Raw genomic sequence first — 13,307 nt, 5'->3', positions numbered from 1 at the left:
AAATCACACGCCGGGCTCTACAGTCAAAGCATTAACGCTATACTCCCGCGTTTGGGGAACACCTTAGAGCAATGTGCCTATGACAGGGAAGGGGGATAAATTCTATCATGTTTACGCTATAGAACATTAAAAACCAAGCAGACAACAAGCGAGCCCAGAGTGGCCCGGTCCTTAGCGTTGTGTGACCAACACTTTTCGTGCTTCGCTCCGGCTGGCACATCCAGTGCCAAAGAGGAGTGACCGCCAGCCCCGGTACCGCCGGGCAGAGACCGAGCCTCCCTCCCGCTTCCTGCTTTATATTGTTTATTTTTGCAAGACGAAGACGCGCGTCAGGTTCCTCAGGTGCGCCTTACCTCCCGTTTCACATTCCAGAGCAATTTCTCTTTCAGGTCTGCCTCGGCGGACGAGCCCATGGCCAACCGGAGCGAGCGGCGACGGACGTCGCCTCTCCAGAACCCCGGGACGCACAGGTGTGTGTCTGTGTGTGCTGCTGCTGCTCCTGCTGCTGGTGGTGGTGGTAGTGGCTGCGGCGATCTTTCTCCAGCTTCCCTCTTTCTCCGTCCGTCCGTCCTTCTTCCTCACAGGTAGGAGCGCGTCTTCACGGCCGGCGCTCTGTGCCTGCGTTAGGTGCCTGGGCTACGGTAGCCATCTTCAGCCCCCTTCGCGTTGACGTCACTCCCCTCCCCCGCCCCCTTTCCCATAGCTGATCAATGGAGCCGATCGCCACTCGCACCTGGGCAGCGCCGTCCCACTCTGCGGCCGTCCTTCCCCCGCTCTCCCACGGCTGACGCGAACACGGGTGTCAGAACGGCAACTAGTTCACGCCGCACAATGAGGCAAATGGCTGATGCCGGTCACTATGATGTGAACAGACTTCATCATTGGAGACTAAGCGTGTCAGCCTCAGGAGCAGCGAGCAGCGGGCAGAATGAGACACTTGCAGGCAGCACCTTCTCCTAGCTCCTCGGTCAGGTTTGTTAGAGCAGAGCACGCTAAGCGTACAGCAAGTATCGGGCTCCTGAAAGAACATTTATTCGTTTAGATGAAAATATGATCTGTTTCTGCAACAGATCTTTCAGGCCGATTTCAGTGCATTTTCAATGAAGAGTCATTATCTCGCGAATTATGATCTCTGGAATGGGCGGCGGGAAACAGTCTGGCTCTGCTCGACAGCCGATGGTCTCCGATTTAAGGAGCTCAACTCGCACAGTCTCCTCCTGGGCTGAATAGAGCCACAGGCACGCTGCGGGGCCTTAAGCCAGAAGATAATCGATATAACATGTGGGTTAACCATCGCACGGTAATGCCAGGGTATATAGTACTGTCCCTGTGCTTTATGCTAGGTTAGAGCATTCCGCTATGGGGGATATAATATTTCAAAGGTGTTTCTACTACAGCTATTTAAACTCACTCATGGGCAATAGTGATGTCTGAACCGGAGCGCTATAAATATTCGGTAATTCCAGACAATTGCGGAGCCTCACGGTAACCGATTGTCAAGAACTATGGAGTGCACAGATGCTTTAGTCAAACTTTTATTAATTATGGCACACGGGAACGAAAATGTCTATCCTTATGAAATTGAAAAAAAAAGTACCGACAAAATCCATGAAAAACTGCTCATCGCTGCGGACGCGAAGACGGGTCCCTTGTTTTGCTAAAAATAGCTGTATTTTGTTGTTGTTTTTAAAACAGCAGCCTGTATTATCGCCCAGAAGCAACAGTAACGCGCGGCTCCGCTCGGTTCACATGCATGGTGACGTCAGGCTGCAGTAAACATAAATGTGCCACTAATTCATGGAGAAACAGGTCACTGTTCTCGATTCCTACTGTCACACGACACAACGCCGAGGCATTCCCGGCGCCCTCCAGCGGAACGGTGCTGTAACTACAATAGTCTGACCAAAAACACGGGCTTTTCGTGTTTCGAATAGGACAGGAACATTCGTTGTTAATAGATTTTCGCACTTTTTGTACTGTAAAACAGTGACACCAAAAGCAATATTGTAATACTCAATATTTAATCATTTGAATTTCCTACATTTCTAAATAGTGCTTTTCATCTCAAAGTGTGAAATTGCTTCATTAACAAACTTATGGGGACTCTTTAGATAGGCAGAGTCCAGAGTGTCATTCAGCCATGACTTAATGACCGAATATTATCTCATCTTTAAAAAACAGCATCTCCTACAGTTGTCACCTGGGCCATACTGGGGCATTGGTTTTGGATCATTGTGGTCCAGTGGGAAGGGCGCCCTCTATTGGTCAAATAACACCACTTACAGCAGGCTTTCCCTAGAGGGTCTCTCTTCCCCATACTTACTAGAACCGTCTTGCTTAATGTCTGAGACCTGCTAGAAAATCAGCCTAACAGGCAAGAAAACTGATATCTATAACATCTACAGCAAGAGTCACCTTTATCAATGTGCTGGTGTCACAGACACTACTTAGTCTTATTATTTTTCTGACCTGTAGTGAAATGAGCTATTCAATGCAATGTGAATGTACTGTTTGCCACTGCTATTCCTGGCTCCAACCTGGAGACTCACCACACATTTGCTGTTCCTCATTCATCGTCCCCTTTCCAGCCCCACTGTCTGAAAATGGTGGCTTCATATGGTGATGGAATGGCTAACCCTGACCCACACCCTGTTCACGACTGCTTAATAATAATTTCTTACACTTATATAGCGCTTTTCTGGACACACCACTCAAAGAGCTTTCCAGGTAATGGAGATCCCCTCCACCATCACCACCACCAGTGTCTACCCCCACCTGGATGATGCGACGGCAGCCATAGTGCACCAGTACACTCTCCCCACACAGCAGCTCTCAGTGGGGAGGAGAGCAGAGTGATGAAACCAGTGGCCAGGGGTGAAATGTGGTCAGGACACTGGGGTAAGACCCCCCACATTCTGCTTATCTCAGGGGAGGGAGCCTGCAGCCTCATCATCATCCTCCTCCTCGACGTAGTCAGCTTCATCGCCAGCAGCTGTGTGTGCAGGGGGGAGGAGGGCGAGGCACAGGAGCTCAACCCCCCCACGCCGGCGCGCAAGATGGGCGATGCCCCCGGAGCGTTCCAGACAAGAGCACCGCCCAAGCCTCCCCTCCCTGCAGCTCGACAACAACCACTCCACACCAGGCCCAGAAGGATTGCAGTCCCTTTAATATTTTCAAAACCACGATGCACAAGGGCAAAACAGACAGATAGAAAAACACATCGTATTTGTTCAGAGGCACTGACGTTTCGTAGTGTTACGTTTGAAATGAATTAGTCACCTTTTCAATGAAAGCTAAAAAAAAACAACCGTTTAAAAGCTATTTTTAAAAACAGCCAAAGCTCTACCATTAATATGACTTCTAGTAAAAAAAAAACAACATTCATTTGAAGCAGCTGTCTGCTTCGATATGAGTTGAGAAAGAAAAACATGGTCTCATTTCCTCCCTCCCCACGTGGCTCAAGTCCATTAAATCTTTGGCCTGTGATGGACCCCTGGGATCTGACCAGTCGGTGATTCAGAGGGAATAATAATCTGCATGTTCGTGATGCCCTGCGATTAGTGGAGAAGTCAGTAGGGGTACCACCCACCCCCTGGTATAACAGGCTCAAGAGTACAGAGTCAGGACACAGCCCTGCCTGGAGGAACTCATCCTGCCAAAGCTTGCGGTACAGCTCTGGAGCCATTACCAGAGGGTTGCGGGTTCAAATCCTCGAGTGGACACCAGTGCTGGAACCTAGTGAACTGCTCTTTACCGCAGGTGATGACCCGAGGCCTGCTTTACACACCCCAGCTATATGAACCATGAAACCGAAGATGTTTGACTGAGGGGTAGCCCCAGATTCACATCTGACGTAGGGCAAGGCTTATACACTAACCGTTACAGAAACCTGGGTAAACAGCAGCCCTAACGAGACACTTAGGGTTGTTAAGGACATTAAACTGGCTTTAAAAGTAGCCAATCAATTGCAGAACAGCGTGTCAATTCAATGGATTTTAAGTCACTTCTTAATGTGTAAAGTGCAGTTTTATAGCCAGAGGAGGCTTTGATAATTAGAAAAGGCTACTCAGCTAATATGATTATTTGTCATGAACAGAGAGAGCTGACAGAGTGGCTGACTTGTCACTGACTTGTCAGGGTAACTGATAAGCCGGTCAGACTCAAATTAGCAAGTTTACTTCTAATAAGCTGACGATTCACTGAGCATCTCCAGGGCTCAGGTTAGCAAATCAGCTCGTCCTGTTACGTCATTAAAAAATTATAAGGGGACAAAACTCACAGATCAGTGCTGCCAAAGAAATAAACTTCAGCTAATACAACAGAAAGCAATATAGAAAAGGCAGTGCTTAGATACATTACAAGACAGGAAAAGCTACCAGGAAACACTGCTTTTGAGATCTTTTTGGCATGAACATCCTTTGTCTCCTTTTGTAAAGTGACAAAGAAATTCTTTTGCTCTTACACTTGGCCGTCAGAATCACAGGAAAAAAAGTGTTTTAGAAGATATTTTTGTGCTGGTGAAATGTGTCATCCGAGAAGGGAGAATAAAAAAAAATCAGGCCGTGCAGGTCTAAAAACGACTGGCACAGCAATCTCTTCAGCATTACGAAGGTGCTATGACAGAATCCCAAAATCATGTCACACTGATTTAGAAAAATGACATAAAAAATACATTTTTTTAGGAAAGGCTTAAATTCAGTTCAATTAAAAAAAAAAACAAAATTAATTCAAGGCTTCAACAAGTTACAATACAGAAATAGTTTTTGTAACAGATCCTGTCAGGGACAACACAGAGCTGTGCAGCTGTGAATTCCAGCTGTGGGTAGTGTTATTTAGCAGTAGTGGTCATTGTTTCAGCTCTCAAAACATTTAACTAAAGTTACTTCCTGTTTAATGGTCATGGGCATACACTGCTGTGCAATTTCAAAATCTTAAGACTTTTTCAATCAATGATTTTCTTCCTCCACGCAGATACCATTCCATAAAGATTTTCCACTTTTTGACATAATTGTTAATCCTGACAGAACGTTGCCAACAGTACAGAAAGTAACCTCTGTCTTTATGGATGGCTAGAGAGGAACCTGATACCTAAAAAGGAATCGATTAGCTCTAACTGGTTAATGAGACAGATTACTAACCACAAGTTATTTTGGCTGTTCAAGTTTGAGAACATTCTGATCGTTGTGAATTAAAGACTGGTTAAAGGACAAGCTCGGTTTTTTATCACCCAAACGTATCTGTTCAAATAGCAGAAAATACTGGTGGGGCTTTTGAGTAAGCTGGTAACCCTGAATGCGTCTAAGACGTTTGAACAGCAGTGTACGTTGAGGTAAGAGCTTTAAGTTGGCGATTACAAAGGCCGCTGTAAAATCTAAAGGAGTGATTTAGATTTATTCCAGATACAATGATTATAATCCTCTCCATCATTTCCTGTCCTGTTTATTTCTGGGTGCTGCTGGCCATTAGGGATGTGAACAGAGGTGCTCTGTGTCCTGAAATGTTGCTCCACGAGGTCACTGTGCTGCCCTGTCTAGGCCCCAGATTCCAGGGCTGCAGTGGGAGGATTCGATGTGCTTTCTCTGTTGCACAGTTGTGCTCCCAGGGGATGGCCCACCTGTTGAGCCAGTCCTGTTTTCCAAAACCGGAGCTAGTTGCTGAACTGCTCTAGGGACCGGCTGGCCTATGAAAACACCTGCCTCCTGAAACCATCCTTGGGCTGCAAAGCTTTTGGCTCACTTGTATCCGCCCCCGCAGAATCTGATTTTCATAGTTAAAACGTAACTCTGACCGAGAGTGCCTTGCGGAGAACAAAGACTGGATTCAGATGTGCCACCGCACAACGTTCTGAGACACTGGACACACGCTGCCATCGCCCGGAGAGCGCAGCCCGGCGCCAGCTGCCTGCGAGAGCCTCCCAGCTGGATTCCCAGAGTAAAACGGGGTAAGACAGGAGGCACGATTCTGAGATTTGACTCGGCAGCAGGCTGGAAAAAAACCCCAACAAAAATCGATGCCTTGGAGTCAGCCAGGGGTTGCAGTCATCGCTGCGGGCTCGTCTGCGGTGGCTCGGCTCTCAGCTGGCGTGGACAGGGAGGCAGGCGGATGTTCCCCTCCTCCAGTTTCGGTCTCCTCGATGCCCTCGCCCGCCCTCCCTCCCCCCCGCCGAGTTCAGGCTAGTGGCCCAGTGGCCGGTCGTCGTAGGTGCTGTACCTCTTGACGTGGATGCGGCGCACGCGCTCCCTGAGCTCCAGGCCCTCCTCGTCCTCGCTGTGGGAGGAGCCCCAGTGCGCCCGGCGGCTCGTGGCCTCCAGCAGGGAGTTGTCGGGGACCGGGAGCATCTCGTACAGCAGCGCGTTCAGGGTCTCCTCGTAGATGCGGGCTTCTGGGAATTCCACCTGTGCGGACGAGGCGGGAGAGAGAGAGAGGGAAGAGGCGGTTGGAAATTTAGAAACTGAAAACGACTGAAAACATAAATTTGCCCAGAAATGGCAAATTATGGGCCCCTTGAGTAGGTGACAAAGAAACCTCTGGTAGTAAATAAGCTGCCATTAAGATTTATGGTTTGTGATTCTCAGCTGGCAAATAGGTCAAAAGTATGGTAGAATCCAGCCTCTAGTTTGAAGAAGACATCTGTGAAACGTTTTCTGCACACCTGACGAGTGAAGTCTTGATCCCTGCAGGGTTTCTCTATCCTGCTCCCTGTGACCCCTGACCCTTGACCCTCTGACCCCTAATCCCAGCATCTGCTGGTTCCCATTCTGGATGGACTCTCAGGTGTTTAACTGTACCCCGAATTGAACTAAAAATGCAACCGACTAGACCTTTTCACAAAAAGCTAGTCTTCAAATTAATGCTGAATATGAATATGAAAACATAAAGGCTCAATAATCAAGAACGAGAAGACACCAAGGTCACGAAGATGTGGATTCGGGTGGCGGGATCAAAAGCAATGGGGCACACAACTGGGCATGCACATTTTCAAGCGGTGTTACTGATGGGCTTATTATTAATTACTGGAGTGGACAAATACGGCCCTACCTTCGTCTGCTTCTTCTCGGTGGCGTAGACGATGGAGGTGCAGCACACCTCTGCCAGCTTGCGGCCCTGCCCGTAGAAGGACCAGCAGCAGATCTCATCCCCGATCACGTCCTTAATGAAGAGGATGCGGCCATTGTAGCTCAGGGACAGCTTGTCGAACAGCTCGATGTTCTTCAGCAGGTTGTCGTCTGAGGTGCTTGAAACACACGAAAGGAGGGCCCATCAGGCATGAAAATAAACCAAGAAAAACCCCGCTCATCCCCGCCCCCCGCTTTTGGATTGGTGACCCAAGAACCAAGGGTCAAAGGTACTGGTTCCTGTACCCTTCTGGCTTGCGTTGTCAAGACCAGTCAGACCAGTGCTTTGTTAGGTGTGACTATACTACATATGTTGGTCTCAAGAAAGGTTAAGCGTCTTCTTTTTATAGATCGTTCACAATAATAATCACAAAGCACCAAAGCAGAATAGCTCAAGACTCATGGAGTGTAAGCTCAGATTTACCAGTCTTTACCTGGTGTAGGAATATTTGTTGTTGCTCCGGTTGTACAGCAACTTCACTACGGGCTGCGAAAGAAAAAACAGGATTCAGAGAAACTCCCATCAATAATAGTCTACAAAACAGGTTTTCGGTTGAAGATGGTGTAGGGCTGCGTGCTGTTTCTTTTTTTATTGAGAGTGGCTGCTGTTACAGACACCTGAGTGTAGATGGAGCCCTTCGGTCACAGGTTTGAGCCTGGAATATGTCACTACCCAATTCCACGGGGCTGCATTGTCTGCAAAGCATGTTAAATATCGCCTCATTCTCCCCCGTGTGCACCCGTGGGGTTTGGAGGTGAAATACGATGAAAAGCGGCAGTCGGCTATTCTGAATCAGGCAAGCATTCCAATAATAACTGGAGAGTCCGAGCTGAAAAAACAGCTGGTGTTTTAACCAACTCTAAGGTTGGGCTGTAGTCAAAGTAAGTGGAGTCACACTATCCAGGAGGAGACTTTCTTACCTTGGAGCAGGACTGGATCAGCCTCTCCTCTTCCTTCGGGGAAGTGATGACAGGAATGAGGCAGACCGCATCCTCCTTCTTCTCCTGCCGTTTAAACAGGAGACACAACAGCCGGTAGTTAAGTGAAGGAGCACTACCGCCGTTCCAGTGCTCATTAGCAGCATCGTACTCGCAGACACACTCTGTACTCTCACATCACAAAGCGTTTCCAACACTGTTACAAAATCAGTATTAAACCGAATGTAATGGCAACTCAAACGCCAAGACATCAACCTTCAGCACAAACTAATAAAAACTGAAGGAGAGCACTGTGTAAGTAATTAATCTGGCCATACCTCAACAGGACTACACCGTACAAGTGGCAATGCAGTCTTTAGAAACACTGCATGTATCAGATATTCTGTTTCTGGTCCAGCCGTCTGATATCCGCATATGGCGGAGTGGTGGCTCTGTGGCTCAGGATCTGCGTCTGTGGCTGGAAGGTTGCCAGTTCAAATCCCACAGCCGGCAGAGGAATCCTACTCCATTGGGCCCCTGAGCAAGGCCCTTCACCCCAGTTGCTCCAGGGGTGCTGTACAATGGCTGACCCTGCGCTCTGACCCCAAGCTTGCAAGCTGGGGTATGCAAAAAGACGAATTCCTAATCCAAGAAATTGTATAGGGCTAAAAAAGTGATGTTATGTTATATGGTTGGAGGTGGTGGGGCGATTGAGACCAAAAAAGTGTTTTTGCAGAACGTTCAGAATCTTAATCGTATGAAACCCAGCAAAGATAAATATGGCAACGTGCTTCTTAATTACCCAACTAAGGATGAGTTTATATCATTTGGAAGTTGACCGTCATGCACCTCCTAAGTATTAAAGGTAAATTGGGCCAGTTTAAAAACACCTCGCCTTACTGTGATCTTCCAAACGTGTGGGCAACTAATCTTTTAATGGTTTACGTCCAATCACTTTGCAAGATTAATTGTAAAAACAATTAATTAAAAACAATTACATTGCAAAAACAACTCCCAATTCCATGCTAAAAGCCACCCTAAGGCTTAGTTCAAACCCCACGTGCATGAGAACATGGAGTCAGAGTGTTCTTCAATATTCTAATCTGGATACAAAGGCGGTCATCAGTTCTTGGAATACAAAAAAAAGAACGAACGAACAATTTTTGTAAACCCCACTTTTGTAATGTAAAGGAAGTAGTGAATTACCCCATTGTTGCCACATACTGGGCATTTCAAGAATATCTTGTACTGGGAATGAAGACTGGACAAACCCCAATGTAACCTTTAAATTACAAACAAGTTGGAAGCTTTATATCAATGTGCGGACTTGACTGACAGGATATTTTTGTTCTTATGCACAGCTGACTCCGATCTGTATTTAGCAAATATATCATACAAGAATTCTGAACATAGGAAAGTGAGAACCAAAATTTGTGGTGCATGTACTGCATATGCCAACATTTTCAACCCCTGTTACAAATGAAATCATTAAGAGATGGCACACTGAGCCTCAAACAACACCACCTCTCCTGATGCTGCATAAGCACAAACTCTTTTAATTTATGTTGATTCACAGGGTTCCAGAATGCATGGAATGCAGTCTCCATGGAGACCAGACAATGTCCGCTTTGTGCCTGATAAGTCCAGATAAGTCAGGGATCTCAACAGGGCCCTGGGACTCCACAGGCACGCTCCTGCAGGGCACAAACCCCGCTCCTCGTCCTCACAATCCACAGCCGCCACAGGAGACAGCTGAGCTCCCACTCAGCATTCCAGAATTTCAGCTCCACCTGAACAAATACCGGACAGTCGCCTGTGCTTTGCGTTAAACTCAAACACACTAACGCTGCTCCTGCCAAAAGAGGTTACTAACAGCATGCATAACCATTTTCAAGTTATACATGACTCACTGACTCACGGCCAAATGCAAGTTTTTGTAGGCCAAAGTTCCGTAGAAGAATAGGAAATACTGCATACCTTGTAAGTCCAGAAAACATCAGTAAATACTCAATATCAAAGCTCCCTGTTTTAATCCTAGGCCTCGCTGCTGACATTACTTTACAATAAACCCGTTAGGTCTCTGCTCCGCGGCTGGGTGGACCGTCCTCTTACCAGGAAGGGCTGATTGAAACTCTGAGGGATATGGGGTGTTCTTGGGTCATCAGCAGACATTCCCACCATGACTACGCCCATCGGGAACGAAGGGGGAGAAAGGGCGGAAGGAGCAAGAGCAGGCGGAGGGGCGGCCGGCTCACCTGCAGAGCGCTCTGGCAGATGTCCACCAGCCCCTGGATGAGGTAGAACTTGGCCTCTGCCATCAGCTCGCGGATGGCCTGCCGGCTCTTGGGCAGCACCACGCTGGCGTCCCGCAGGTAGCTGAGGATGGACCCGAAGTGCCTGCCACAGCGGTCGATCAGGATCCAGCCTGCCAACGTCAAGACCGCCGTCACCAATCGGCGGCACCCGCCACAAGCCCCAAACCGGCTTCCTCCCTGCTGCTCTCGCTTAGAAAGCCGCTTCACGATATCAAAGGCGTCCAGATGAAGCCGGGACAGGACAGAGGTAGCGACTCACCGACACGGGACGGCAATTCTAACCTGGTTATATTCTCCAGAGACCCTGGAGCTCGGTGACAAGCAAACGCCCTTGAAACGAACTGCAAAAGCTTTAAAGTAAATGAATAGAAACCCCACACTGTACTACTTATTTTCACCGTAACTAGATCACTGAATCATCATGGCAAAAACCCTATCGCTTGGTATAATTCTAATATTTACTGTAATACTACAGTATCGGTGAGGGGCTGAGGGAACTGAGGGATCGGTGCAACGGTAAACCTTAAATCTGGAAGGTAAGCCTCTGTGCTGGACAGCGCTGTAGGACCCCTGACGCGATGAGCGGTCTCTGTGCAGTGCTGAACAGGCGCACCGGCCTCACTCCCTGCCGTACCTTCCTTGTCAGTGAGCACTTCCATCCTGCCGCTGAACATGGCCTTCAGCATGGTGTCCTGGCGCGTCAGGACCTGCACCGTGGTGTAGTACAGGGCGCCCCCGACATTGAGGCGCACGTACTTGTGGCTCAAGGCCCCCGGCCCTCGGAAGCTGCAGGTCTTGGCTTTGGGGGCGGCGGCCGGGGAGGCGGAGGCAGCGGGCGGGCCCAGGCAGCTCTCCCCGGACATGTCCCTCCGTAGGTAGATGACGACTCTGCAGACTGTGGGCTTGATATCCGCCGCCGTGGTGACGCTATGGAGGACACTGCCACAGGCTCCTGCTGCCGGCCCTGCGCATGCCTGCAACACAGAGGGGCTAGGGTAAGGGCATGCGGAGAGCGGCCAGCCCCATGGCCAGCACCGCGCGCGCCAGCGCCACAGCCCGGCGGCCAGCCCCGCGCACACCTGCAACACAGATCGGCTAGGGTAACGGCATGCCTACAGCGCCACCTGGAGGTCATTCATGATCTGCTTTCAACTTCAAGCACAAGACTGAACGGTGTGTCATTTTATTTCTCCTTCCTCCTGCCCAACAGCTCCGACCTTATTTCAGAATCCTGCCCCCCCGAAGGGCTCTCCCATTTTCCTCCCTTATTCTTGATGGCACTTTCAGCCACAGTGACTTACATGTGCACCCATTTGTACACAGTGATTTTCACACCCATTTATATTTTACTGGAGCAATTCAGGTACTGCAGCAGTGTCTCACCTGGGATTTGAACCAACAACCTCCCAGTTACAAATCCCAGAGCTGTGCCACATTGCTGCCCCCATGTTTTTTTTTTTAGCTCCCATCTCATGTCTTACAGTATGTCACCTGAAATAAAAGCAGGGCTTCTCAAACAGCTGTCCCTCCAAAAGCTCTCCACTACCCATCACACCCCTCCCCTCAGACTGTGAGCAGGATCAACAGGCCAGCTCAGGGGCTGGTCACACGAAAGACCTGGAATGGAGTCGTGTGGAAGGGCCTCTGTGCAAGAAGCCCCAACTGAAAGGGAGTGAAACTGGCTCGTCAGCCTCTAGCACGGGAAAAACGCCCCTAAGGTGGGCCTACCACAGGAATACGGCTACATCTTGACCTTAAGTATGAAACAGATCATGAACCAGTTTAAATACCAATAGAATAGGAGGGAGAGAGGGAGCGTGTGTAATGCACTGTTGACAAGAGCCACCAACCCGGTGACGTCACCGCTACCCAGAACCCCCCCCTTGTCTCCCAGCGCCTTTCCGGCAGAGAGGAGGGTCAATGCCGGGCTCCAGGTCGTGCAGGAAGAGAGTCGGAAAAACAGGGGGAAGGGGACACTTCCTAAGACACAAGAGTCATTTCCAGAAGCCCGGGTCCTTGCCAACCAAGATCGCTACGTTCTCAGTCGAAAAACCAAGGGCTTAAAACTTACTTCCCTGCGCCGTGTTTGAATGTACCCCCAAACCCCCTGAAAATAGATCTGTATTTTTAATTTGAGGGTCTCCGAATCACAACTGTACAACAGGTTTTTTTTTTCCCCACAGATTAAATGGGGACCTGGGAACTCTCTTTCATTGTTGTCAATAACTAATTCAGAATTAATAACTCGCTTTAGTACGCGTTCGTAGGGAAAATGCGACGTGAAAACTCAGCTCTGCTGATCTGTTACAGTAACAGACGCCGTTACAGCCTGAACTGTGTTTCAATTCCTGCTCTCGGCCGCCCAGCAATCAATTTAAACTTCACGCACAGCTGACTTTTACCGTCGACTTTCATGACGTCGTGATATACAGTAGCTAGCGAAGCTTAATCCGCGCAGGGAAAACGATAAAAGTGGATAAATTCACTCGTGGGCACTCCAGTCACACTCGAGAGCAACTGCAGCGTCCCCACCCACCGTCCCAAACTCGGCTGCCGCTGCCTCACGGGGCTAAATCTTTCATCCAAAACTGCCGCCCACTTCCACCGGGGGACAACCTGTAATCTAATTAAAGTCTTTAATCGCGCCATGAAGCATATCGCAGTTTCCTCGGTCGACGTTAAACACGATGCAGCGTTTCGCGGGTCTCACCTCTCCAATACGCTAAATCGACGTCTCTTTTCAAGTAAACTCTTCAGGCCTTGTTTCTCCGGACAGGTACGTCAAGCTCCTTCTTTCGCTTAAACTGAGACGTCATAGCCTTCGCTTACCACAGTAAACATCACCTCCATGTAAAGGAGGGATTAGGGGGAATTCGGGGTTTTGTAGTCCTTGCAGTTTCCTTTCGGTAATGAGAAAAGCCAGAAAGGAACTACAATTACCACAAAAGCCTGGAGGTCT

General features: G+C 48.8%; 2 protein-coding genes across 3 annotated transcripts in view; both read right to left on the bottom strand.

The window, feature by feature from the left end:
* sgsm2 (small G protein signaling modulator 2) overlaps positions 1–1,270 on the bottom strand; it is a 65,287-nt gene extending 64,017 nt beyond the window's left edge. Inside the window, exon 1 of one of the 2 annotated variants that reach the window (XM_006641057.3) lies at positions 354–1,270. In XM_006641057.3, coding sequence (XP_006641120.2) covers positions 354–413 — 60 coding nt within the window. In that variant the 5' untranslated portion in view covers positions 414–1,270. The remainder of the gene's footprint in view (positions 1–353) is intronic. The other variant, XM_069184424.1, reaches the window with a different exon arrangement.
* Positions 1,271–3,144: 1,874 nt separating this feature from the next.
* On the bottom strand, positions 3,145–13,254 carry tnfaip1 (tumor necrosis factor, alpha-induced protein 1 (endothelial)). The gene is made up of 7 exons (XM_069184532.1): positions 13,059–13,254; positions 10,983–11,322; positions 10,289–10,458; positions 8,037–8,120; positions 7,550–7,602; positions 7,039–7,234; positions 3,145–6,395 (listed from the first exon to the last, which is right to left on the bottom strand). Exons 2-7 carry the CDS (start codon positions 11,209–11,211, stop codon positions 6,174–6,176), a joined length of 954 nt encoding a protein of 317 aa, XP_069040633.1. The 5' UTR covers positions 11,212–11,322; positions 13,059–13,254; the 3' UTR covers positions 3,145–6,173.
* Positions 13,255–13,307: the final 53 nt, after the last annotated feature.

This window comes from Lepisosteus oculatus, chromosome 26, assembly GCF_040954835.1.
Source record: "Lepisosteus oculatus isolate fLepOcu1 chromosome 26, fLepOcu1.hap2, whole genome shotgun sequence".
Lineage (NCBI taxonomy): Eukaryota > Metazoa > Chordata > Actinopteri > Semionotiformes > Lepisosteidae > Lepisosteus > Lepisosteus oculatus.
The sequence above is the reverse complement of the archived record's forward strand: the minus strand, read 5'-3'. Positions and strand labels throughout refer to the sequence as shown.

What these genes read in the sequence shown, in the direction of transcription:
- tnfaip1 (XM_069184532.1), bottom strand. Translation starts at nt 11,211, where the DNA reads ATGTCCGGGGAGAGCTGCCTGGGCCCGCCCGCTGCCTCCGCCTCCCCG. An exon ending in AGTGCTCACTGACAAGGAAG is followed by an intron (nt 10,459 to 10,982) that starts GTACGGCAGGGA and finishes TGACGTTGGCAG; the next exon opens with GCTGGATCCTGATCGACCGC. An exon ending in TGATCCAGTCCTGCTCCAAG is followed by an intron (nt 7,603 to 8,036) that starts GTAAGAAAGTCT and finishes TTTCTTTCGCAG; the next exon opens with CCCGTAGTGAAGTTGCTGTA.